The sequence below is a fragment of the Stenella coeruleoalba genome, assembly GCF_951394435.1.
Source record: "Stenella coeruleoalba genome assembly, chromosome: 13".
NCBI classification, from domain to species: domain Eukaryota; kingdom Metazoa; phylum Chordata; class Mammalia; order Artiodactyla; family Delphinidae; genus Stenella; species Stenella coeruleoalba.
Window position 1 is genome coordinate 27,858,985 of NC_137159.1, and position 26,455 is coordinate 27,885,439.

At 37.3% G+C, this 26,455-nt stretch overlaps 1 protein-coding gene across 6 annotated transcripts in view; it reads right to left on the minus strand.

Moving 5' to 3' along the window:
* Positions 1-26,455, minus strand: part of ALMS1 (ALMS1 centrosome and basal body associated protein) — a 220,524-nt gene that overhangs the window by 71,208 nt on the left and 122,861 nt on the right. For all 6 annotated transcript variants that reach the window (XM_079940071.1, XM_079940069.1, XM_079940068.1 and 3 more), the window contains 3 exons: positions 9,997-10,238; positions 3,725-3,850; positions 998-1,168 (listed from right to left, as the gene is read on the minus strand). In XM_079940071.1, coding sequence (XP_079796197.1) covers positions 998-1,168; positions 3,725-3,850; positions 9,997-10,238 — 539 coding nt within the window. The remainder of the gene's footprint in view (positions 1-997; positions 1,169-3,724; positions 3,851-9,996; positions 10,239-26,455) is intronic.

Below are 26,455 nucleotides of genomic sequence, written 5' to 3' on the forward strand. Positions count from 1 at the left end.
GTGGGACCTATATCTGGGGGCAAGGATGAAAATTCAAATACCCACAGTCACCAGACTGACAAGGTAGTTGTATGAAGTGGATTGAGTCCGAGACTCGTGGGGACTGAAGCAAACAGGAGAATGTATGTCCTCTCTGCAGAGGACAACCATGCCTCAGGGTCAACTGATAACTGCCATGGAATAATACAAGTTGAGTGCCACTACATATTCTGACTTCTCAAGGGAAGCCCCAAATCTTATTTTTAGATGTTGGCAGCAAAATTTTTAAAAATTTAAAACACCATGTGAGCCATACACTTTCCTGCAGAATCTAACCTATGAGACATTAGTTTGTACCATCTGACAGATAAATTCATGAGGCATTTTAATCAAGATTTTCTATGAATTTTAGTCTTTAAAACATACTTAAATGGATACTATTTCATTTCAAAAGTTGCAATATATTTCCCATAGTGAAAATAAAGTCTACAGTTTTCAAAAATCTAAAGCATTTAAAAAGATTTTATATTTTCCTTCTTGTACATATCCAATAAAACAGCTAGGAGAAAAGTTTCCATTAACAAAGCAGAAAAAAAAGAAAGCCTGAACAATACTCTCATTTAAGATGAACAGGAAAAAAAAAGGCCACAGAGGGCTTCCCTGGTGGCACAGTGGTTGAGAATCTGCCTGCCAATGCAGGGGACACGGGTTCGAGCCCTGGTCTGGGAAGATCCCACATGCCGCGGAGCAACTGGGCCCGTGAGCCACAACTACTGAGCCTGCGCATCTGGAGCCTGTGCTCCGCAACAAGAGAGGTCGCGATACTGAGAGGCCCATGCACCGCAATGAAGAGTGCCCCCCGCTCGCCGCAACTAAAGAAAGCCCTCGCACAGAAACGAAGACCAACACAGCCAAAAATAAAGAAAGAAAGAAAGAAAGAAAGAAAGAAAGAAAGAAAGAAAGAAGTTCCTTTTTAAAAAAAAAAAGGCCACAGAATACACAAAGCCAATCCAGTCACCTGCATTATCTTTCTGAAAGGGTTTTTTCCCCATTGACAAGGATGCCTTAGTTACCACCCTCTTACTGTAGATTCCCTCTTTATGTTTAATGTTAACAGTGTCTGCCAGGTCATCATCCCTTGTGCCTAGCACCTGAGCCGGGAAGTCTGGAGCAATGGCATCATTGGATCCTACAGAAAAATGGAAAAGTAGTACAGTTAACACAAGTACAGATTGAAGAAAGACAAAAAATTTACCTCTTAAACCACTTCTATAAAAAAGGCACTACCAAAAAAAAAAAAAAAAAAGGCACTACCATGGGAGTGTTACAGGGTAATCAGAAGGAGACATCAGTCAAACTGAAGCTGTCAGAAATGTACAATATTGCAACAATATACTGGAGAAGCAAATGACATAAGAGGAGACATATAAATTAGAAGGGAGACAATTTCTGGCTCAGGAACATTTTCAGAGGAGGAGAAAATAGTTTGTACCTTGGAAAATAAGTAGGCTTTTTGAAATATGGAGAGGAAGAAACAAAGGTATTTTAGGTAGAGGTTACAGCATTAGCAAAGACCAGGAAGCAGGAAAACAGATTAAACAAAAAAATCAGATACTTTTGTGGTCAGACTGTATTATGGACTACATTAAAGACAGTGGTGGGAGATATTAAAAATTGTTTGGGGTCTTCCCTGGTGGCGCAGTGGTTGAGAGTCCGCCTGCCGATGCAGGGGACATGGGTTCGTGCCCCGGTCCGGGAAGATCCCACATGCCGCGGAGCGGCTGGGCCCGTGAGCCATGGCCGCTGAGCCTGTGCGTCCGGAGCCTGTGCTCCGCAACGGGAGAGGCCACAACAGTGAGAGGCCCGCATACCACACACACACAAAAAAGTGTTACTTGACCTAATGAGTAAATCTCTAACATCTATTGTACCTATATTCACAGAACTTACATATAAATGAAATCCTGTTACTACTTAAGAGTGTTACTTGACCTAATGAGTAAATCTCTAACATCTATCTCTTTCTTTGCGAGGTTACCTTTGCCTTGTTTTTTTGTTTTTGTTTTGTTTTTAGTTTATGTAATTTTATTTTTGGCTGTGTAGGGTCTTTGGTGCTGTGCACGGGCTTTCTCTAGTTGCGGCGAGTGGGGGCTATTCTTTGTTGCAGTGTGCGGGCTTCTCTTGTTGTGGAGCATGGGCTCTAGGCGTGCGGGCTTCAGTAGTCGTGGCACATGGCTCAGTAGTTGTGGCTCGCAGGCTCTAAAGCGCAGGCTCAGTAGTTGTGGGGCACGGGCTTAGTTGCTCTGTGGCATGTGGGAACTTCCCAGACCAGGGCTGGAACCGATGTCCTCTGCATTGTCAGGTGGATTCTTAACCATTGTACCGCCAGGGAAGTCCCTTTGTTTTTGTTTTTAAAAGAATTTTATGAGTTCAATTGTTTACTCATTCTCAACTGAGAGAAATTATTTGGTCCAAATATCTGCAATGGTTTATGACTTGCCCTTGGCCCCAAACTCTAGTTGGATCTTTCTAATATCTATAGAATCACAACATACTAATAGACAATATCTATCAGAACAATTCCTAGGCTTTCATCTAGAGCAGCTCTACTGGTCTAAGAAACTATTATTTTCAACTGTCAACTCCCTCACTCTCAGAATAGTTGCAGAACATGATAAATGACAACCTCAAGTGTATATAGCTAACAGATCTCTTCTTGTCTAATTGATGCATTCAGTACTTTATTTATAGGGACAGTATACCTCAGGATACAATGTACCATCCCTGAGTCATCTTCTCTTCCCACTACTGTCCAATTTTTCTAAAGTTAATGTCTCCAAAGGGAAGAGTTAGGATGTAAATGAACCAACTCAGTATCCTTATCTTACAATTTTCCACAGAAAATATTTATTCAGTTCCTCCACGGGATGCTATTCATTTTCTAAATCTGCAGTTCTATTGTGGTGATCTCACAGGGATGCTGTGGGATATTTTAAAATTCTAGGGAAACAGTGATATTTAATATCTGGTGTACAGGACAAAAACTAATAGCTAAAGATAGTTTAAAGTTCCAACATTAGATACTGCTACATTCCTTTCAATGCTGCTGTCTGTATCTCTGCAGAGTTGGATTCTTGACAGTTTCTGCAACAAAAGCAATAAATGGGGGTGGTTGTGTCCAATTTCATCTCAAGGTTTGAGAAACTGTGCCCTAATAGCCACATATATCTCATTAGCAAGTAATTATGCATATTTATGAACAAAGTAAAATGTTTTCTTTCAAACACAAAACCAAAAATATTTTTGTTTATTAAGTTGTAAGATCAAAATGGTAAGTATTTTTATGTCCTAATAACATAATAGCTTAGTATCTGAAAAAATACTTCATGTATTTATATGCTGCTGCTGATTTATATCCCCATGATGATGAGAAAAGAAATCACCCAAACACTAAGGTGACTGTGAACAGAGAAAACTCGGAAACCTTTGTCCTAGATGGAGTCCACTAACCCAAACAAGTAACTGTTCATACAATTTTCTTCAAATATTTATCAAATGTTTGAGTGTACACAATACATCTGACCAAATAACTCACCTATCTGAACCAGAGACTGAGTCATGAAAAGCTCCATGTTTCACTTAAAGATTAAATAGCACTGAGCTTTCATATGTCATCCAGAATTAAACAGCCAATCCACAAATAAAATTTCAAAAAATAAAATTTTGAATAATTTCTGCACAGTACCTGAGTGTGAGCTCTCAATGGTGGTGTCTGACTTGGAATCCAGAGATGAAGGAATCTGTCTTAATTGGGGAACATAGTACATCTTCGTACTACCAGAAGGCTTATATGGCAACAGTAAAGGCTGGCCTAAGGAGATAAAGATCAGAATAATTAATAAGAAAACATTTATTAATTAACTGAACAAATATTAAGTACCTTTATTGTGCCAAGGAGTGGTCAAGATTCTTGGAATATATCAGTAAACTAGCATTCTAGAAGAGGGAGATATACAGTAAACAATTAGCGTACTAAATAAGTAAATAATCTAGTATTTTTATAAATTATTAGTGACATAAAAAATTAGAAAATACGGGGCTTCCCTGGTGGGGCAATGGTTGAGAATCTGTCTGCCAATGCAGGGGACACGAGTTCGAGCCCTGGTCTGGGAGGATCCCACATGCCGCGGAGCAACTAGGCCTGTGAGCCACAACTACTGAGCCTGCGCGTCTGGAGCCTGTGCTCCGCAACAAGAGAGGCCGCGACAGTGAGAGGCCCGCACACTGCGATGAAGAGTGGCCCCCGCTTGCTATAACTAGAGAAAGCCCTCGCACAGAAATGAAGACCCAACACAGCAAAAATAAATTAATTAATTAATAAACTCCTACCCCCAACATCTTCTTTAAAAAAAAAAAAAATTAGAAAATTCTGGGACTTCCCTGGTGGCGCAGTGGGTTAAGAATCTGCCTGCCAATGCAGGGGACATGGATTCGATACCTGGTCTGGGAAGATCTCACATGCCGTGGAGCAACTAAGCCCGTGCGCCACAACTACTGAGCCTGTGTGCCACAACTACCAAGCCCGTGTGCCACAACTACTGAAGCCCGCCTGCCCTAGAGCCCGAGCGCCACAACTACTAAGCCCATGTGCCACAACTACTGAAGCCCACGTGCTCTAGGACCCTCGTGCTGTGAGTACTGAGCCCTCATGCTGCAACTACTGAAACCTGCGCGCCTAGAGCCCGTGCTCCGCAACAGGAGAAGCCACCACAATAAGAAGCCTGTGCACCACAACGAAGAGTAGCCCCCACTCGCCACAGCTAGAGAATGCCCATGTGCAGCAATAAAGACCCAAAAAACAGCCATCCCCCGCCAAAAAATTAGAAAATGCTGAGGAAGATTAGAAGTATTTGGGAAATTGCAGCAGGATGCTGTTTAAATAGAGTGGTAAGGGCAGGATCCATTGAGAAGATGACTTCTTAGCAATCTATTCCATATTTAGATGGCTCTAACTAAGAAACACTTTATCTATATTGAACCCAAACCTGGTCACTGTTAACCCCTACTACTGATCTTTGGAGGTTCTCCCTCCAGAGTCATAGAAATTAAATCTAATTCTCTTCTATGTGGCAGATTTTCAAAATAAGTTTTCCATTATAAAAGTATAAATTCTCAATATTAAAAAAACACACAGAAATAAAAAAGACAAAGTCTTACCACTCAAAGATAACTATTATTAATATTTTAATGTATTTCTACAGGTCTTTCCTCTGTATTTCTTATTTGTTTACATAGTTGTGTAGAGTATGTATAATTTGGAATTCAGTTTTTCTACTTTACATTTATAAAGTTTCTTTTTCTTAAATACTAACTGGTAAAATTCTTTCTAAACTGTCTATGACATGGTAGTAATTTGATTATTATAGAAGATGAAATCTTTTTCTTATTTTTTTTTTTTGCTTCATTGGGTCTTCATTGCTGCACGTGGACTTTCTCTAGTTGCGGAGAGGGGGGCTACTCTTCGTTGTGGTGCACAAGCTTCTCACTCTTCTCACTGCGGTGGCTTCTCTTGTTGTGGAGCACAGGCTCTAGGCACGCAGGCTTCAGCAGTTGTGGAGCATGGGCTCAGTAGTTGTGGCTTGCGGGCTCTAGAGCACAGGCTCAGTAGTTGTGGCACACGGGCTTAGTTGCTCCACAGCATGTGGGATTTTCCCGGACCAGGGCTCAAACCCGTGTCCGCTGCACTGGCAGGTGGATTCTTAACCACTGTGCCACCAGGGAAGTCCCTGAAATCTTTTTCTATATACTCGTTTTTCTTTCATGATGTGGTAGAAACTCTCTCTCTGTAACAGCATTTTGATATTTAGCTGGGTACATACTGCTCATGCGTACACTGTTATTTCCCAATCTCCCTTGCAGACATGTATGGACATATGACTAAGTCTGGGCCCATAGGTCAAGGGTGAGAATAATGCCTGCAACTTCCAGGCATCCCATTAAAACACTCCACTGGCTGCTGCTAAACTTTATCCTCCCCATTACTCTTCTTTTCCAGTATTTTCTTTATTATTCTTCCTGAAAAAATTTAAGATCAATTAAACAAGTTCAAAAGAACAATTCCATTAGAATTTTTAGTAGAATTACGTTAGAGTTTAAGTTTATTTGGGAATAAATGACATCTTTACAATATTCAATTTTCCCATTCAGAAATATCCCATCCCTTCTTTTAGTCTACTGTCCTTTTCTATGCCTACACAAAGGATTAGTATTTCCATCACATGAGTCCTATAAAATTCTTGTTTAGGTTACTCCTGAGTATTTATGGGGTTGTACTGCTCATTCAAATAAAATTTTGTAGATAGCTTCCACTTCTCCTGATTAAACACAACAGCTTCTTCAGTTTATCCTTATAGACCATGGTCTTCTCTTGCATCCTGTAATTACCTCTAAGAGATGGACTCCTAGTTGCCCATGTCTAGTTTATAAAAATCAAAATACTCTAGACAGAGTCTGATAGTCCCAGAGTAGAATGAGATCTCCTTCATTCTGGACACAATAACAACTTTTACATTATTTAGAATTGTGTTACCATCCTTGACCACTCCATCATTCTGATGATTTGACACGGAATCCATATTATTAGTACCCTGCTTCCAACCAAGGAACTGACTTCATAGTGAAGGAAATGAGACAAAAGGCTGATGCCTAAAAGGAGTCACTGTTCTCATCACAAGCCTGATCACCCACAACTATGGTAAACTCAAAAAAAAAAAGTGAGTGAACAATTTACTGATAACTGGTATGGCACAAGCTGGGAGGCATAACTTTCTGAGGTTGGAATGCTAGCTTACAGAATATGGCATGTGCTCAGAACCATATATGGTACTTGCCTATCCCACAGACAGAATGCATGTATTTAGGAACAAAGGCAGAAGCCTTTAAAATCTTTTGCTTTCTATCTCTATGACTCTGCTTTGTTTGATGGAAGATCTTAGAAATAAGGGAGGGGCACTTCTACCAGGAGACAGGAGCCATCTAGTCATTTTACATTCTTTATGTCACTGAAACAATACAGGGAATAGGATGCCATAGTGTTGACTAAAACTACAATTGACCTTAACTATCAGGGAGAAATAAGGTTACCTTAAAAAAAGAAAGTCAATAGGAGTATGACTAACACCTAGGGGACCACTTTACCAAGCCTGGTCATCGAAATTAACAAAAAATTACATTAAACCTATGCAGGGCTAGCAAAGTCTTAGACTACTTAGGAATACTTGTACCAACCTATCAGGCAAAACCCCAGCCAATGAGAACCTGGCTGAATTCAAGGAGAATGAAGAAATGTATAGAGAAGGGGAGAATTTAAATAACAGAAAAAAATAGGCTGTAGCCTCTACTTCTACTTGGACATTGCTGTAGTCATTATTGTTAGAATATTGATTTATTAGTTTTCTTCCTCCACCAGTGTATATAAAGCTTGGTAGTGATGGTTAAATTTACCATTTAGTTCAAAGTTTGCAGAAAATGGGGCTTCCCTGGTGGTGCAGTGGTTGAGAGTCCGCCTGCCGATGCAGGGGACACGGGTTCGTGCCCTGGTCCGGGAAGATCCTACATGCTGCGGAGCGGCTGGGCCCGTGAGCCATGGCCACTGGGCCTGCACGTCCGGAGCCTGTGCTCCGCAACGGGAGAGGCCACAACAGTGAGAGGCCCGCGTACCACAAAAAAAAAAAAAAAAGTTTGCAGGAAATGGACACCGACAATTGGGCAGAATTACAATGGACCCAGAGCAAGAATGGTTACCATGTGGAGATGGAGAATTCAGAGACAAGATAAGTGGCTTTTTGAAATTCTCAACGACTTTATGTTTGGATGCAGAAGTCTTAAAGTTACTTTGGACTGCCTATCTCTGGGGGAAGAAGCGACTATTCAGCAAATAATGGTTGTTCCTGGGAGAGAAAGAAAGTACTGGAGAAGGGTAAAGAAGAAAGTCCAACCATAAAATTTATTTCTTCAAAAAACTTGAAAATAGAACTAAATATAAACATATAACATATTACTCTTAATTTGTTAATTCAGAGCAGTGGACACATAGTCATAAATTCAACATACTACTCTGTATACTTTTAAAATATTTTTAAAAATTTTACTTCTGAATCCACAGAGTTAAAAATAATATTTTATTAGTAAACCAAATAATATTTATCTTTTAAAGGAGTCCTTTCTACGAAGTACCTGTATGTAAAGGTAAAAACATGAACTGTGGCCTCTATATAGACTGATCCGTTTGATGTCAGAAGAGGTATAAAATACACTTTCACAGTTGGATTTCCTCTCCTGTGCTCTGCCACCAACATGAAAACAACATAGCCTAGAGTAGCCTGGGTTTCAGTACAAGCATGTGGAACAGACCCAAACCATTTTTGCATCCTGATGCCAAACTCCAACTGACTCGTAAGCCTATGAGTGAAGAAAGCAAATGTCTGTTGCTACAAAGCACTGAGATTTTCGAGGTTCTTATACAGTATCATGGTGGCAATAGGTAACTGACACATTAAAGGTGTTCTGTGTGATATTTATTAGACTATACATTTGGGGGGCAAAATTTTACTTCACAATAAAAATGTATAAGAAATATAACCATCTCGAGTTTCCCTGATAGCGCAGTGGTTAAGAATCTGCCTGCCAATGCAGGGGACACGGGTTCCAGCCCCAGTCCGGGAAGATCCCACATGCCGCGGAGCAACTAAGGCCATGTGCCACGACTACTGAGCCTGCGCTCTAGGGCCCGCGAGCCACAAGTACTGAGCCCATGCGCCACAACTACTGAAGCCCACGCGCCTACACCCCGTGCTCCGCCACAAGAGAAGCCACTGCAATGAGAAGCCCAGGCACCACAATGAAGAGTAGCCCCCGCTCGCCGCAAGTAGAGAAAGGCTGTGTGCAGCAATGAAGACCCAACACAGCAAAAAATAAAATAAATAAAATTTTTTAAAAAAAGAAAAGAAATATAACCATTTCAACATATAAATATATTTATTCAAATTAAATTCAGTACAATTTAAATGTGGAACTAAGCAATTTTCTTTATACATTTAGGCATATTCCATTTATACCTACAGACAGATAAACTTTTTGCGTAAGTAGGAAAACTTAAAATATATTTTGAATAGATTTGTACAAACTACTGAATACTTTAAAATTAGTAATTTAAAGTTCCCACCCTCATTTGGAGGTAGAATGGGAACTTAACTTTCTAGTTACTGGTCTGAAAAAGAAAATAACTTGCTATAATTTTGAACGTTATATAGTATAAGGACTATAAAAATATCACTGTCATGATAGCATATGAACACTCTAAATGTAGACCTTATGGTAGAGATTGCTAGCTGTTCACCAAAACTCATTTCTTCTTCATCCTGGAAAGCACAGCTAAACTATTCCTAGTCAGTGGAAAGTGATGTGGGCCACACCTAGGCCTAGCCCATAAAAGCCTCCCAACATGTGCTCCTCCATGCTTTTCGTCCCTTCCTGTTGACTATGATGATGAATCCAAGGTTCCATGTTTTAAAGAAAGCAGGGTCACAGTCAACCTGGGTCCCTGGTCAACGTTTCTTGAAAAAGAAATAGACTGGTATTGTGTTTGCTATCTGTTCATTGTATCATGCAAAACAATAGTAAAAAAAAATGCCAAATAATTATCTACCTCCCTAAAATTGAACCTCTATAGTTTTTATGTTTTCATGAACTACTTGCATTCTTATGACAAGTATTATGAGTTGAAAATACATCAACCACAGTAGCATGAGTTTCACATAGGTTGTTAACTTCACTAGAAATTGAAGTAAAAACATAATAAATTATATTCTCTTCATAGCTATGTAAATAAAAGATGATATAATCATGTACAACCTATTGCTTAAAATTAAAATTAGGTTTTCTAACTAGAAAGACCCAATCAAGAAATTTCTTAGTTAATTACACAAAAGTTGGTAATATGACCTAAAATTCTCTTACCATCTGTGCCATGAGGAACAGTAATCTGTTGGACTGAAGACGATGAAGCAAACTTGACAGGAACTTTGCCCAACTTCCGTGTACTGAGCTCTGGAATATCATGTCCACGATCTTCAGCATTAACAAAAATCTCAGATGAAAACATGGCTTTTCTTGGACTTTCTGTTGTTATCTGAGTGACTGCATCAGATGATAATTTTCCAGAGAAGGGAGAAAACGGGGTCTTAGTCTCCTTTGGTGATCTGAACAAAAAAGAGAAAACACACAGCAGGTCATATCCTTGGCTTATCAAATACTGTAATTTCTTTCCAAATGTGGCTTCAATATTTTTTGGAGACATCCAACTCAAATGGTTAAGTTATTTCTGCAGTACCCTTTGCTTTTTTACATACTTATTACAGTGTGATCATGCATGAGTTTACTTTTACTTATTTTAAAATCTACTTTTATTTTGGATTTAGAATGCTATTATACAAGGAAAGGGTACTTTTCAGTTGAAGTGAAAAGATATCCATTAAAAAATAATTACTGGAAGTCCACTATAAATTAGGGGACTATGCTAAACGCATAGAGTGTACAAAAATAAAAAAGAAACAAAGCCTTTCCTCAAAAAGTTTATATGTCAGTGGGGGAACCAGAGGTTTTTAAGGTTGTAACTATATATATAGATTATAAAGAATCCATATTAAAACATAATGGAGTAAATAAATGAGTGTATAAATAAATAAATAATAGGAGGGAGGGAGAAGACAAATTTTGCCAACATAAGAATTCCATATGTAGGTAACCTCACCCTCGGCATCCATCTCCTCCCCAAGGAGGTGGAGGTGAAGCTTAATCTTCCCCTTAAGTCCAGTCCTGGGCTGGTCTTAATGACTGAATTCCAAAGAGAGTATAAAATGGGAGAAAAAGTAACTTTACAGTGGAGAAACCTAGCAAACACCATGTTATGCAAGTGATGATGTTTCACATCACCAGTGATGTCACGGAGACATTACATACTCTCTGTAAATGATGTGATGAGAAGGTTACTTCGCTTCTGCGGTATTCTTTGCCAAAACCTGTAACTCCAGTCTAATCATGAGAAAAACATCAGCCAAATCCAGATGGAGAATATCAGACCAATTATTCCTCAGGACTGTCAAAATCATGAAAAACAAGGAAGGAATGAGGAACTGTCATAGACCAGAGAAGACTAAGCAGACATGACAACTAACTAAGTGGAATGTGATATACTGGATTGGGTCCTAGAACAGAAAAAGGTCATTAACGGGAAAACTGGTGAAATCAAAAAAAAGTCTTAAGTTTAGTTAATAGTAATATATAAATGTTGGCTTTTTAATTTTGAAAAGTATACTATGGTAGTATAAGATGTTAGCAATAGGAAAAACTGGGAGAGAGGTAAAGGGAACTCTATTATGGTTTGTATCTTTTCTGCAGATTTGAAATTATTTGAAAATAAAAAAGGTCATTTTTTTAAAATGGAGTAATACTGTATTATATTATATCACAGAAGCAGAAGACCTTTTAAAAGGTCTTTTAAATCTCTACCCTCTATATACTATTTACTAATTAAAAGGACAATTATGAGAAAAGAAAATAGGCCCATCTCCCTTATGTATATAGAAGCAAAAATCATAAACAAAATGTTAGACAATCAAATGTAGAGTGTGTGAGTGAGTGAATGTGTGAATGTGTGTGTGTGTGTGTGTGTGTGTGAATTCCTACCAAGCTGTTTTACTCCAGAAATGCAAGGTGAGTTAACATTCAAATGTCAACAAATGTCATGCACCACATCAATAAAATAAAGGAGAAATGTATATGATCATAGCAGTATAGTCAGATAAAACATTTAATAAAATTCAATAATTATGTATGATTAAAAACTCATAGCAAAGGGAAACTACAAAAAACTTTAGAGCCACCATCCTATTTACAGTGAAATGTGGAGAATGTCCACTGTAAGATTAGGAACAAAATAAGAATGCCAACTCTTACCTTTTCTATTCAACATGTTAGTAAAAGTATTAAATGGCATTAGCAGTAAGGCAGGAAAAAGAAATCAGAAATATAAGGATAAGAGAGGAGGAAATAATACTTTCCATATTTGATATAATTAAGGATACAGAAAATCCAAAACAATCTACAGATAACTTATTAGAATATCAGTTAGTTTTTAGAAGAGTTGCCAGATAAGAGACCAAACTTTAAAAAATTCCACTAACATTTTTTGGTGTCTGAAAAATTACAAAATTAAAAACTAAAAAATATGCCATATACATTATCATCAAAACATCATATACCTAGTAATAAGTATACTAAAAAATGTAAGAACCCTAAACAGAAAACTATTAATATATCATAGAGAGAAATTAAAGGTGATCTAAATAGGATTTCTACTTTGAGGCAGGATGTATAGGCATACCTCACTTTATTGCACTTCACTTTATTGTACGTTGCAGATAACGCTTTTTTTTTTTTTTTAACAAATTGAAGGTTTGTGGCAATCCTGTGTCAAGCAAGTCTAGTGGTGGTGCCATTTTTCCAACAGCATTTGCTCACTTCGTGTCTCTATGTCACATTTGGTAATTCTCACAATATTTCAAACTTTTTCATTATTATACTTGTTACATGATCTGTGATCAGTCATCTTTGATGTTACTATTGCAAAAAGATTACAACTTGCTGAAGGCTCAGATGATGGTTAGCATTTTTAAAGTCTACTTTCAAATTAAGATATGTACTTTTTTTAGACATAATGCTATTGCACACTTAATAGCCTACAGTATAGCATAAACATAACTTTTACATGCCCTGGGAAACCAAACAACTCGTGTGACTTGTTTTATTATGATATTCTCTTTATTGTGGTGTCTGGGACCAAACCCCTATCTCCGTATTAATATGCCTGCATTAGGAAGGCACAGGCCATCACTCCTGCTGCAACAAGCAAACAAAATTGAATAAAAGATCATAGAGCTAAGGAAGCAATCAAGAAACAGTGTCAACTAATATGCTAGAGAGGGACATTTAGAGATTTGGAGCAGGGGTTTGGTGTAGGGAGACATACTCCACTGGAAAAGAGAAATCACCAGAGCTTTTGATGAACTCATTTGCTGGCATGATGGAGTGAAATCTAGCAGAATGTCAAGCCAATTTCCCCCACAGGACATTTCCTTAGTGTCAGGGTGGTATAGGATTATGGGGAGCTGAGCCAAGAAAGCAGAGTGAAATTTCCTGCACAGTCATGGCACTAACAAACCAAATCCCACTAGATAAAGGGGCCTGTGACAATCATTAGGTCTCCTCTTCAAGACATTTGTCAGTTTTTGAACCTATATAAAGCAGGAAGCTAAATACCTAATGCCTGAGGGAGAGAACTTTCAAAAGTGAGGAATTAGAGACCTACCAGACTCACAGTAAAAACCCAGAAGTGCTATCCCCAAGAAGGGGGCTGAGTCAGAAAAAGTGAAATCATCTGCAATGTTTCAGTGTTTATGAGACAAACTTTCACTGAGAAAGTGTAATGGCAACAAACACATAGCTGGTCTCTCCTTACATTTGCCATACTCTGAAGCTGTGAGAACTGAGAGCCTAAAGAGCTGAATTCAAACATCTGAAAGACTGAAGTCAATAACTGACTGTATTTATTGAAGAATCAAAGACCTGTCAGGCTTACAGCAAAAATCCAGGGAGGCCACAAATTAGGAAAAATCATAGGTAGGATGAGATAACTAAAGCTCCAACCCAGTTCTGATCTAGTAAAATTCCTGAAATGACTGCAATGATCAGCCACTCTGATTAGCAGAGAAAAGGGTAAATCTTCTCTGGTGCAAAGCAATAGCATCTTCAGTCTCTATGATTTTTTTATTCACAATGTCCAGCACACAATCAAAAGTTATGAAATTCGTGAAGCAGGAAAAAGTGACTAAAAATTAAGACAAAAAAAACAAGAAAAATTGATTTAGAGGGAATTCAGATTCTGGAGTTAGCACAGAACTTTAAAATGACTATATTGAGAGTAAAAGATGGGGATTAATAGATAAAAATATGGAGAATCTAGGGCTTCCCTGGTGGCGCAGTGGTTGGGAGTCTGCCTGCCGATGCAGGGGACACGGGTTTGTGCCCGGGTCTGGGAGGATCCCACATGCCGCGGAGTGGCTGGGCCTCTGAGCCATGGCCGCTGAGTCTGCGTGTCCGGAGCCTGTGCTCTGCAACGGGAGAGGCCACGGCAGTGAGAGGCCCGCGTACCGCAAAAAAGGAAAAAAAAAAACATGGAGAATGTCAACAGAAAATTGGAATCAATTTTAAAAAATCAAATACAGATAAATGAAAAATAAGAAAACTGATCCCCAGCAGACCTTAGGGAATACTAGAAGAAATTTTTTGAGGCTGAAGTAAAATGGCCCAACATAGAACAGAACTGCAGGAAAGAACAAAGAGCATTTAAAGTGTGTGTGTGTGTGTTTAATATATACATGTACATATACCCAGGTACATACACCTTTATATTTATATGTTGTTTTATAAATAAACAATAATAATGTGGGGATGTAGAACAGAAATATACAACAAAAGCACAAACAGCAGGAGGGGGCACATGGAGTTAAACTGTCGTGAGATGCTTCATTTTTCATAAAATGGTAAGAATACTAATTTAAGGTTAATTGTAAAGTCAAGAAGTATAATCTCTTGAAAAATCACTAAAAGAATGATAGAGAAAAAGTATAACAAAAAAATCCAGTAAAGGAGATAACATGAAATCAAGATAATTGATTAAAATAATAAAGGACAAGAGTAATAGAAAACAGCAAAGTGGCAAAACTTAAAATCAACCACCTCAATGATTACATTAAATATAAATGAACTAAATATCCCAATTAAAAGACAAAGGTTGACAAGATGAATAAGACCCAACTATATGCTATTCACAAGAGAAACGCTTTAATATAAGGTCACAGATATACTAAGTTAAAAGAATGGAAAAGGATACCCCAAGCAAACACTAATCAAAAACAAGCTTCCTCTTATCTTTCTCTTCCTCCTGGCTTTTTATTCTCTCCTTTTACCTTTCCCTTCCTGAACAACTGAATCTTAAAACCATTAGGTGGACATTCACAGTGGGTGGGGCAACAGTGGCCCAGAGTAAGGTATAAGAGCCTCATCGGGGTGAGGAGGGTGCCCATGTAAAGGAGTAGCTTTAGCATGTAGTATCACAATCCAATCAGGGCAAAGAGAATCTGGGGAGGTGTGGCTTGTTATGCAATACCAGAGGAGGATGAGGAGGGTTTCCATGAAGAAGAAGGTCCAGCTTGGCATGTGAACTTACTGCCCAGCCAGAATGAGGAAGGCGTCTCTACAGTGGAGCAGCCTAACATAAAGTGGCAGAACTAGAGCAGAGTAGAGAAAATAATCTTCACAGACAGGCAGCCTGGGCTGGTAAGTCAGACCCCCTGCAGAATGAGAAGGGTGTCATCCAGGGCTTGGGAGTAGCCCGGTTTGGTGAGTCAGAGCTCAAGCAAGGTAACAGCAATATCTACCATACAGGATAAGGGGAGGTAATCTGACCTGAGATGTCACAGCCTGGGTGATGAGGGTGTCCAACAGGGTAGCGAGGCATCTTGAGTCAGATCCTAGACAGGATGAGGGCATCCAAGCAGAGAGGAGGCCCAATGTGAGATACCAAAAGCCTAAGCAGGATGAGGAAGATGCTCCTGTGAGGAAGTAGTCCATCTCAGGGAGTTAAGAGTCTAAGTGAGGTGAGGAGGGTGTCCACATACATGGGGTGAGCATTCTGATGGGAGGAAGTCAAAAACCAAGTTGGGGATGTTATCTATGTTTAGGGGTAGTCTAGAATGGAGTGTCAAAGCCCCAGCAGGGTAAGAAGAACATCCAAACAAAAAGGTAGTCTGAAAGGAGAGTCAGAATCCAAGTAGTGAGTGAGGGCAATCCTAACTGGGGAGAGGATGGCAGGAATGATGGGAGATTAGTTACACATGGCAGATTGAGCAAATAAATATATAAAGCACATAAGAAGTGAGGGTTCTCACTACTGGATAAGGGAGTTACAAACACAGAAAGAGAAAAAAAAGTAGAATAAAACTGAATTAGAATTGTATACATGGGTGTGAGCTTATGGTTTTTAATATATATAGACAGATACAGAAATAAATGTAAATGAGTATGTGTGTGTATTTATGTATGTATGTATGTACGTATGTACATAAATCCACTAAGAAGGCTGGGAGCAACCCAATAGCAATGCTCAAATCTTGGCTTCTAAATATCACTTTCCTCTAAAAGAAAGCAGGTTCCTTGGAGAAATGGCCAATTTCAGAGCTGGGGAAGAAGAAGTTATGAGCCTGAAGTGTCTTGTTGTGCCAGAAGGCAAAGACATGTGCAAAAGATGACAAGAACATGTAAAAAGGATACAGAAACCAGCTTGAAGGAGCTGCCACTGGTCAGTAAATCAGTGGCATTTTGAGCATGAAAACAAATTACAATAGTAATAATGAATATAAGAAAACATAACTTTGTATAAGATCTCATATCCAACAAAAAACTTTTATACAGAATAGATTAAAACTCTCTAAATTCAACAGTAAAAAAAAAATGCAGTTAGAAAATAGCAAAACTTAAACACACACTTCACCAAAGATAATATACAGAAGACAAGCACATGAAAAAATGTTCATCCTCATTAGTCATTTAGAGAAATGCATATTAGAACAGCAATGAGATATCCCTATATACTTATTAGGATGGCTAATAAATAAAATAATAAAATTAAATAATTATTTATAATAAAATTATAATAATAAAATAAATAAAAAATACTGACAATAACAAAAGCTGACAAGGATGTGAAGAAACTAGATCTCTCATATATTGCCAGCAGAAATGCAAAATGGTACAACCACCCTGGAAAACAATTTGACAGATTCTTAAAAGATAAACATATACTTACTATACAACCCAACAATCACACTCTTGGGCACTTATCCTAGAGCAGTTTCTCAACCTTGGCACTACTAAAACTGAACCAAATACTTCTTTGTTGTGGGGGACTGACTACTCTGTGTATTCCAGGGTATTCAGCAGCATCCCTGATGGCAACAGCAAAATTCCTTCCTAGTTGTGACAATCAAAAATGACTTCAGATGTTGCTACTGTCTCCGGGGAGCCAAATTCACCCCTGGTTGAGAATCACTGTCTGAGAGAAATAGAAACTTCATTTGTGTAAAAAAAAGTATATGAATGTTCACAGTAGCTTTATTAATAACAGTCAAAAGTTGGAAACAACCCAAACATCCTTCAACAGAGAAATGGTTAAATAAACTGGTATGTATCCATACAATGGAATGCTACTTAGCAATTAAAAAAAAACAAAACCATTGATATACACAACAACTTGGATGGATCTCCAGGTCATCATGTTAAGTAAAAAGAGCTAATCTCAAAGGTTACATGTTATATGATTCAATTTACAAAACATTCACAAAATGACAAAACCATATAGTAGGAAAACAGGTCACTAGTTTCCAGGGTTTAAAGAATGCAGAGGGCAGGGGAGAGGAGTGTGACTACAGAGAGGCAGGCATAAGGGAATTTCTTTGTGGTGACAGAATATTCCTGTATCTTGATTATAGTAGTAGTTATGTGAAATCACAATGTGATTAAATTTCACAAAATTATACACATATGCACTCAAAAAAGCCTGAGTGCATGCAAAACTTGGTGAAATATGGTTAAGTTCTGTAGTTTAGTTAATTATATTGTGCCCATGTCAATTTCCTAATGTCATTTTGAAAATGTACTATAGTTATATAAGACATTACCAATGGGAAAGCTGAGCGATAGATACCTGGGACTCTCTGGACTATTTTTGTAATCTCTTTTTAAGTCTATGTATTTTTAAAATAAAGAGTGAAGAAAAGATAGTAATAAATCATAACCCACTGAATGAAAGCATGATTCTGTACAGATATAAATAAACTAGAAGTCTTCTGAGGACTGAGATACTTACATAATTTCAAAGTTCCTCCCCATAAAACACTTAGCTACAAAGTGGAAAACAGTAACTTTCCAGTTCAGAAACCTAGCCCACAACCTTACTAAGTAATTAAAGTGATCACTGTCAGCAGTGGGACAAATAGAAGTGTACGACAGCTGCTAAGATGTTATAAGAAGAATTCAATGTCAATTCTGTGATAACCCTACCAAAAATATCTCACCTGAACTTAATCATGAAGAAACATCAGAGAAACCCAAACTGAAAAACACTCTACAAAGTAACTGACCTGTAATCTTCAAAAGTGTTAAGGTAGGGCTTCCCTGGTGGCGCAGTTGTTGAGAATCTGCCTGCCAATGCAGGGGACATGTGTTCGAGCCCTGGTCTGGAAAGATCCCACATGCCGCAGAGCAACTGGGCCCGTGAGCCACAATTACTGAGCCTGCGCGTCTGGAGCCTGTGCTCCGCAACAAGAGAGGCCGTGATAGTGAGAGGCCCGCACACCGTGATGAAGAGTGGCCCCCGCTTGCCACAACTAGAGAAAGCCCTCGCACAGAAACGAAGACCCAACACAGCCATAAATTAATTAATTAATTAATTTTTTAAAGAAAGTGTCAAGGTAATGAAAGTGAAGGAAAGACTGAAGAACTGTTCCAGATTAAAGGAAATTAAAGAGTCATGACAACTAAAGCAACATGTGATTTTGAGTTGCTCCTTTTTGTTATAAAAAATCTTACTGGGACAATTGGAAAAACTGGAATAGTGTCTATAACACATTGATATTAATTTCCTGATTTTTACAGCTTTACTGGTTATGTAGGACAATGTTCTTTTCATAGGAAACGATGAGAGTGATGGGGTAGTAGTTCAATAACTTACTACCACATGGCTAAGGAGAAAAAAGGAGGTATTAACATGCTGTTCTCAAATGCTGATTAAACAAGCAGACAAAAATTCAGTAAAAATGAAGATTTCAACATAACAGCTGACCAAATGGACCAAAGTAACATACACAGAATATCACAAGAAGCAATGGCAGAATACACATTTCTTTCAATTGCACACTGATCAAAATAAAAATATATCATATCATAAAGCAGTTCTAAAAAATTTAAGTATACTGAAATCATTAAAAATATAATCTCAATGACCAAAAAGAATTAACTAAAAATAAAAAATCATTTATATGTTCTTATATAATTGGAAATTAAGAAACACATCTCTACGTAGCCATGGATCAAAGAAAAAGTTATGAGAAAATATTTTGTACAAAGATGATGATGAAAAACTACATAAAAATCTGTGTACACTAGACAAGAAAGCTAAAAATTAATGAATATGTAAAAAAAGTATCTATTCTCAGAAAGATAGAAAAAGTTAAGTTAAACCCAAAACAGAAAAAAAAAAAAAAGATACAGCAGCAACTAATGAAACAGAAAAAAACACATCAGACGATCATAAAAACCCAAACTGCTAAAGCCCTAGCAAGAGTGACCAAACAAAAAAGGATAAAACACAAATTACTAATACCAGACATAAGAAAGCTAATATCACTGGAGATTCAGAAATTGAAAGGATATAAGGATATTGTGAAAATAACTCATGCCAACAATTTTTGACAACTTATTTAACTGAAGAATACTTTCCAAACTGACACAAGAAAAAAAAATCTGCATAGTCAAATCTACTAAAGAAATTGAATCTATAATAAAAACTCCAGGCCAAAATGGTGAATTCTGCCAAATATCTAAGAAAGAAATAGTACCAATCTTACACAAACTCTTTCAGAGTGTCCTGATATACTAATGAGGTCAGCCCAATGCTCATACCAAACTCAGACAAAGATATTGCAAGAGAAGAAAATTACAGGTGAATATCCCCCATGAACACAAATGTACAATTCCTAACAAAATATTAATTAGGTAGATTGTATCTAGCAAGAAGGATAATACATAAATTAGGAATACATATGATAATCTCTACAATAACTACTGCAATAGAGTCTGACACAATTTTTGATGTTTGATTACTGACTTCTTTTTAAGCCTCACCTTTTGCTCCACATCTGGAAAGGCTGATAAGCCTGAGTATGATTGCCTCCTCCTTTGGCACCAGCAGAAAATTTAAACTGCCCATATATAGACTTTTTTCTCAGTTCCACCCTACAAAGCCCCCTCTGCTGTGCCCAAGACAGCCTGGACCTGCTTGTGCCCACCCAACTCTTCCCAGGGGTTCCCCTGTGTGAGTAATAAACTTCCTCTCAAATTCTCTGGGTTTGAGGAGTGTCTGAAGCCTAGGTATCTGAACAAAATTTTGGGTGGGAGTCCATCCCACTTCTGCGGGATGGCCACAACCACTAAAAAATAAACAAAGATGTATATTAAAACAGCCAATAAGGAGAATATAAAATGGAATAATAAAAGATAAATCATTAATACAGAAGGCAAGAAAGAACAAAAACCATATGGTACAAATTGAAAGCAAAATGTAATATGGTAGATTTAAATCAAATAATACCATTCTGACACAAACTCAGAAAATGAGAAAGAGGTTTTTTTCTTAAAAGCCACTGTAACTCTGCTGTCAGGACACTCCAAGAAGATTATAGACCAATATTAGCAAGCTGAATTCAGCAATAAATATAAAAAGGGACAATATGTCATAATCAAGTGGGATTTATCCCAGTAAGAATAATATTTGAAATCTAATCAATATATTTATATAATATATATAATATTATATAATAATATAATTCATATCAACAGACAGGAGAAAACAAATATGATCATAATACAGCAGGAAAAAGCATGTGACAAAACTCAACACCCACTCACAGAACTCACAGCAAACTAAGAATATGAGAGGGCATCCTTAATCTCATAAAATGCATCTAATAAAAATCTACAGCTAACATCAAATTTGATGAAACACTAAATCCACTCCCCCACCCACGCAAAGATGGGGAATAAGGTAAGATGACTGCTCTTACTACTTCTGTTTAATATTATACTGAATGTCCTAAACAGTGCATCAGGCAAAAAAATAAAGACATGAAGATTGGAAAGGAAGAAGTAAAACTGCTGTTCATGCCCTGGCAACATGAGTGTCTATGAAGAATAGACATTAAAGTTGAGGATATCACTAAATTTAAACAAAGCACTCCCTAAATCATAGGGAAGTTACTAGACACAAATTGAGGACAAATAGGTATGCCTCAACTTAACCACCAGAAGTATTACCTTGCCTAAATTCCCTATGGTCACTGCACACAAATTGCCTAAATTATCCTGGAGTAAGCAAGGAAGCTCTGACCCAGTGAGTAAGAAATTAAAATTAAAATTAACTTGTTGGCATTGATAAACTGGTTTGACAACAGCATTTGTATATACAATCAACAAATAACTAGAAAATACAAAATCTAAAATACCATATACAAAAGTATCATAAAACAAAATAATGAGGAATAAATTTAATGAAAAATGTGCAAGCCTACACACTGAAAATTACAACATCTTACTGAGAGACATTACATAAGTAGGGGGAAAAAACATGTTCATTCATAGGGAGATTCCATATTACTAAGATGTCAATCATTCACAAAATGATCTATAGATTCAATGCAACATTGAACAAAATCTCAGGATGTTTTTTTGGAGAAACTGAGAAGACTATTCTAAATTTTATACAGAAATGCATAGAACCTAAAATAGCAAAAAATATTGTTGAAAATAAAAACAAGGCTGGAGGACATAACCTGATTTCAAGACTTATTATAAAGCTACAGTAATCAAAACATTATGGTATAGCTGTAAAGACAGACAGTTCAAAGGAACAGAGTAGAAACTCTTAAAAATAAACCCACATGTAAAAGGCCGATTGATTTTTGACAAAGATGCGAACTAAGTTCAAAAAGGAAATAATCATTATTTCAAAGATGGTGCTGGAATATCCAGTGAAAGAAAATGATCCTAAACTGTGTAAATTACAGTATATACAGAAATTAGTTTGATATAGATCACAGACTTAAAAAATAAAGCTAAAACTATAATTCAAGATGAAAATATAGGAGAAAATTTTCATAACACTGGGTTAGGCAGTATTTTTAGACAAGACACAAAACAGTACTAACCATAAAAGAAAGATTTAGAATGTCCATCAACTGATGAACACACACACACACACACACACACAATGAAATACCACCCAGCCATAAAAAAGAATGAAATTTTGCCATTTGCAACAACATGGATGGACTTGGGAGAGTATCATGCTAAGTGAAATTAAGTCAGAGAGAGAAAAACAAATCCTGTATGATATCAATTACATGTAGAATCTAAAAACTACAATAAACTAGTGAATATAACAAAAAAGAAACAGACTAACAGATATAGAGAACAACCTAGTGGTTACCAGTGGGGAGAGGGAAAGGGGAGGGGCAATATAGGGGTAGGGAATTAAGAGATACAAACTATTATGCATAAATTAAGCTACATAAGCTGTATATATCGTACAACACAAGGAATATGGCCAATATTTTATAATAACTATAAATGGAGTATAACCTTTAAAAATTGTGAATCACTCTATTGTACACTTGTAACCTATACAATATTGCACATCAACTATACTTCCAACAGAAAAATTAACAAACTGGATTTCATAAAAGTTAAAACTTTTTCTTCATCAAAAGACACCAGTTAAGAAAATGAAAATCAAACCACAGACTGTGAGAAAATATTTGCAATACACAGAGGATCTGTATCTTGAAAATATTAAAAATTCTTAAAGTCATGAGACAATCCAATGGAAAAATTAAACAGACACTTCATAAAGACATAAAAATGGCCAAGAAGCACAGAAGCAATTATCAGCATCATGAGTCATCAGGGAAAAACAAATTAAAACCACAATAACATACCATTTCACATCCACATTTAGAATGGCTAAAATTAAAAATAACTGGAGAGACTTCTCTGGTGGCGCAGTGGTTAAGAATCTGCCTGCCAATGCAGGGGACACAGGTTTGAGCCCTTTTCTGGGAAGATCCCACATGCGGCGCAGCAACTAAGCCCATGCGCCAAAACTACTGAGCCTATGCTCTATAGCCAGCGAGCCACTACTGAGCCCACGTGCCACAACTACTGAAGCCCGCGCACCTAGAGCCCGTGCTCTGCAACTAGGGAAGCCACTGCAATGAGAAGCCCATGCACCGCAACGAAGAGTAGCCCCCGCTCGCCGCAACTAGAGAAAGCCCACGCGCAGCAACAAAGACCCAACGCAGCCAAAAATTAATTTTTTAAAAACCCTGGATATACCAAGTGTTGCAATGTAACTTGCATATGCTGTTAATGAGAACGAAAAATGGTACATTCAGCTCCAGTTTGGGGTAATCAGTCATAACCCATTCAGTCTCTCCCACTAAGTGCAGCTATAAAACCTAGACAAACTACATGGAGCAGCTCTTAGAAGACTCTTGAAAAATAGGAGCAGGCAAATTGGTGAAGACCAGCAACATCTGAAGTACCATTAAATTGGTGATGAGTTAGTTTATCATTGTTTCCTTTAGTATCCAATGACCTGAACTCAATAATAGAGTCTGACACTTAGAAGTGGACATTAGCACAGACAGAAAGACCTCCAGAAGAAGCCCTCTAATTCAGGCATGAGGAGTGGAAGCAGAAATAGTGTGAAAAAATCCCTTTTCCTTTTCTCCCTTTCTAGTAATCTCAAGCACTCAAGTAATCTCATGGAGGCATTGGTACAGCAGTAACAGGGACCAGAAGAAGTTTAAAATTCTGAGGGGGGGAAACCCTCCTCTTTTACCAGAGAAGGTGTGGTCTCAAGAGGGTGAGGTGAACCTGTGTTGATTTTTTTTTTTCTCTTTACTGAGCCACCTGGCACTGACACAAAGTAGCCACAGGAAGCACATAAAAGAGAGGGGTAAATTAAGCCCTTGCTTTCTGTTCTGAGGACCAAAAAAGGGGAGCTCAAGGAGAAACATATAGAGGAAAGTCCCTATTATAACAGTTTAAATATACTGACAATACCACAAGTTGGCGAGGATGGAGAGTAACTGAAACACTTGTATATTCCGAGTGGAAATACAAAGATACAGCCACCCTGGAAAAACAGTTTAGCATAGTTTAGTTCTAAACAGTTCTTGTAAAGTTAAACACACACATATACCACATGACTCAGCAGCTCTAACTGTAATCACCCCAAACTGGAAACAACCCAAATATCCTTCAAAGAGTGAATGTATCAATAAACTGTATTTTTTTAAACTTTTTATTGCTTTATGCTTGTAATAAAGCATTAAAAAGTAAAAAAACTGATTCATAAAATGAGATGGGTAAATCTTAAATATACTTTGTAAAGTAAAAGAAGCCAAACCCAAAGGGCTATTATATATTTCATGATTTCATTTACATGACACTCTGGAAAGGTAAAACTTGGAAGAAAACAGATCAGGAATTGCCAGGGGTCAGGGGAGGGACTGTCTATAAAGGGATGGCATGCGAGAATTTTTGGACTGACAGAAATGCTTTGTATGGAACTGTGATGTGGATTTATCAAAACTGATAGAACTACACACCACAAAAAGTAAGTTTTACAGTATGTAAATTTTATAGTATATAAATTTTTAAAAAATTAACCAAGATATTGGGGCAAAATGGAATACAGGATGTAAGAAATGAATCTAACTGTATTATAAATGAATCACATCCTCATGCTGAAGTCTATAAGGAAGAAAAAAGCTAACCCAGGAAACAGAAACAATGTCTGGACTGTATACTATACATAAAACCTGTACTCTAGGTGGAAAATTTGTTTCTCACCTGGGTATGGGATAAGAATTCTGAAACTTTATTTATATACTAGGGTAAATATACTGTAAATAATAAGAGCCATGTTTATCACCATTGGAGAAAGAAGTTACAAATAAAGAAAGGGAAAAGGCTAGAATCAACCCTGTGGTTTTGGACTAGTTGGAGGTATCTACTTGTGGTTTAAAAAAAAAATACATACACACACACACACACACATATACACACACACACACACATAATAGAGATGGAAATGAATATAGGTGTATGTATATGCATGAGTTAATACCTATAATCTTTAGTTTTATTCACTCAGAGGGGCAAGAAGCAGCGTCATCCTAGTAGCAATGAGCAAACCTCATTGGTTTCTGAACACCACTTTCCATTGTTGAAAGTGGGGTACTAAAGTCCTTGACTATTACTGTATTGTTGTTTACTTCTCCCTTTAGATGTTAGTATTTGCTTAATATATTTAAGTGCTTTGATGTTGGGGGTGTTTGTGTGTGTATGTGTACTGTGTGTGTGTGTGTGTGTGTGTGTGTGTGTGTGTATGACTGTTATATCATCTTGATGCATTGACTCCTTTATTATTATATAATGACCTCCCCTTTGCCTATTGTTACTATTTTGTCTGCTACAAGTATAACCAGCCCTGCTCTCTTTTGGTTTCTACTTGTAAGGAGTATCTTTTTCCTTTCCTTCACTTTGAGCTCACATGTCCTTAAAGCTAAAGTGAGTCTCCTGTAGGCAGCATATAGTTGGGTCTTGATTTTGTATCCATCAAGTCTTTTGATTGGAGAATTCAATTCATTTACATTTAGAGTAATTATTGATAGGTAAGGTCTTACTTATACCATCTTATTGTTTTCTGGCTGTTCCGTAGTTTTCTTTTTCCTTTCTTCCTCTCTTGCTGCCTTCCTTTGTGAACTGGTGATTTTCCGTAGTAATATTTTCTGACTGCCGTCTTTTTGGTGAATCTACTATACATTTTTGCTTTGTGGTTACCCCGAGGCTCACATAAACATCTTACAGAAAACAATATATTTTATATGATAACAACTTAACTTCAATCACATACAAAATCACTACCCTTTTACTCCTCCCACTTTTATGGTTTTAAACACCCCACTTTTCAACAACGGATAGATCACCCAGATAGCAAAATCAACAAGGAAACATTGGACTTGAAGCATACTTTAGACTAAATGGACTTAACGGACACCTACAGAACATTCAGCAGCTGAATACATTCTTATCAAGCATACACAGAACATTCTCCAAGTTAGATCACATATAGGCTGCAAAACAAATCTTAGCAAATTTAACAAGATTTAAATCATACCAAGTACCTTTTCTGACCACAATGATATGAAACTAGAAATCAATACTGGGGGGAAGCAGGAAATTCTACAAATATGTGGAAATTAAACAACACAGTACTGAATACAAGTATGTCTAAAAAAATCAAAAGGGAAAGCTAAAAATATCTTGAAACAAATGAAAATGTGAACACAACATATCAAAACCTATGAGACAAAAGCAGTTCTAAGAAGGACATTTATAGTGCTAAACGCCTTTATTAAGAAAAAAGAAAGGCCTCAAATAAATAACTTTACATCTC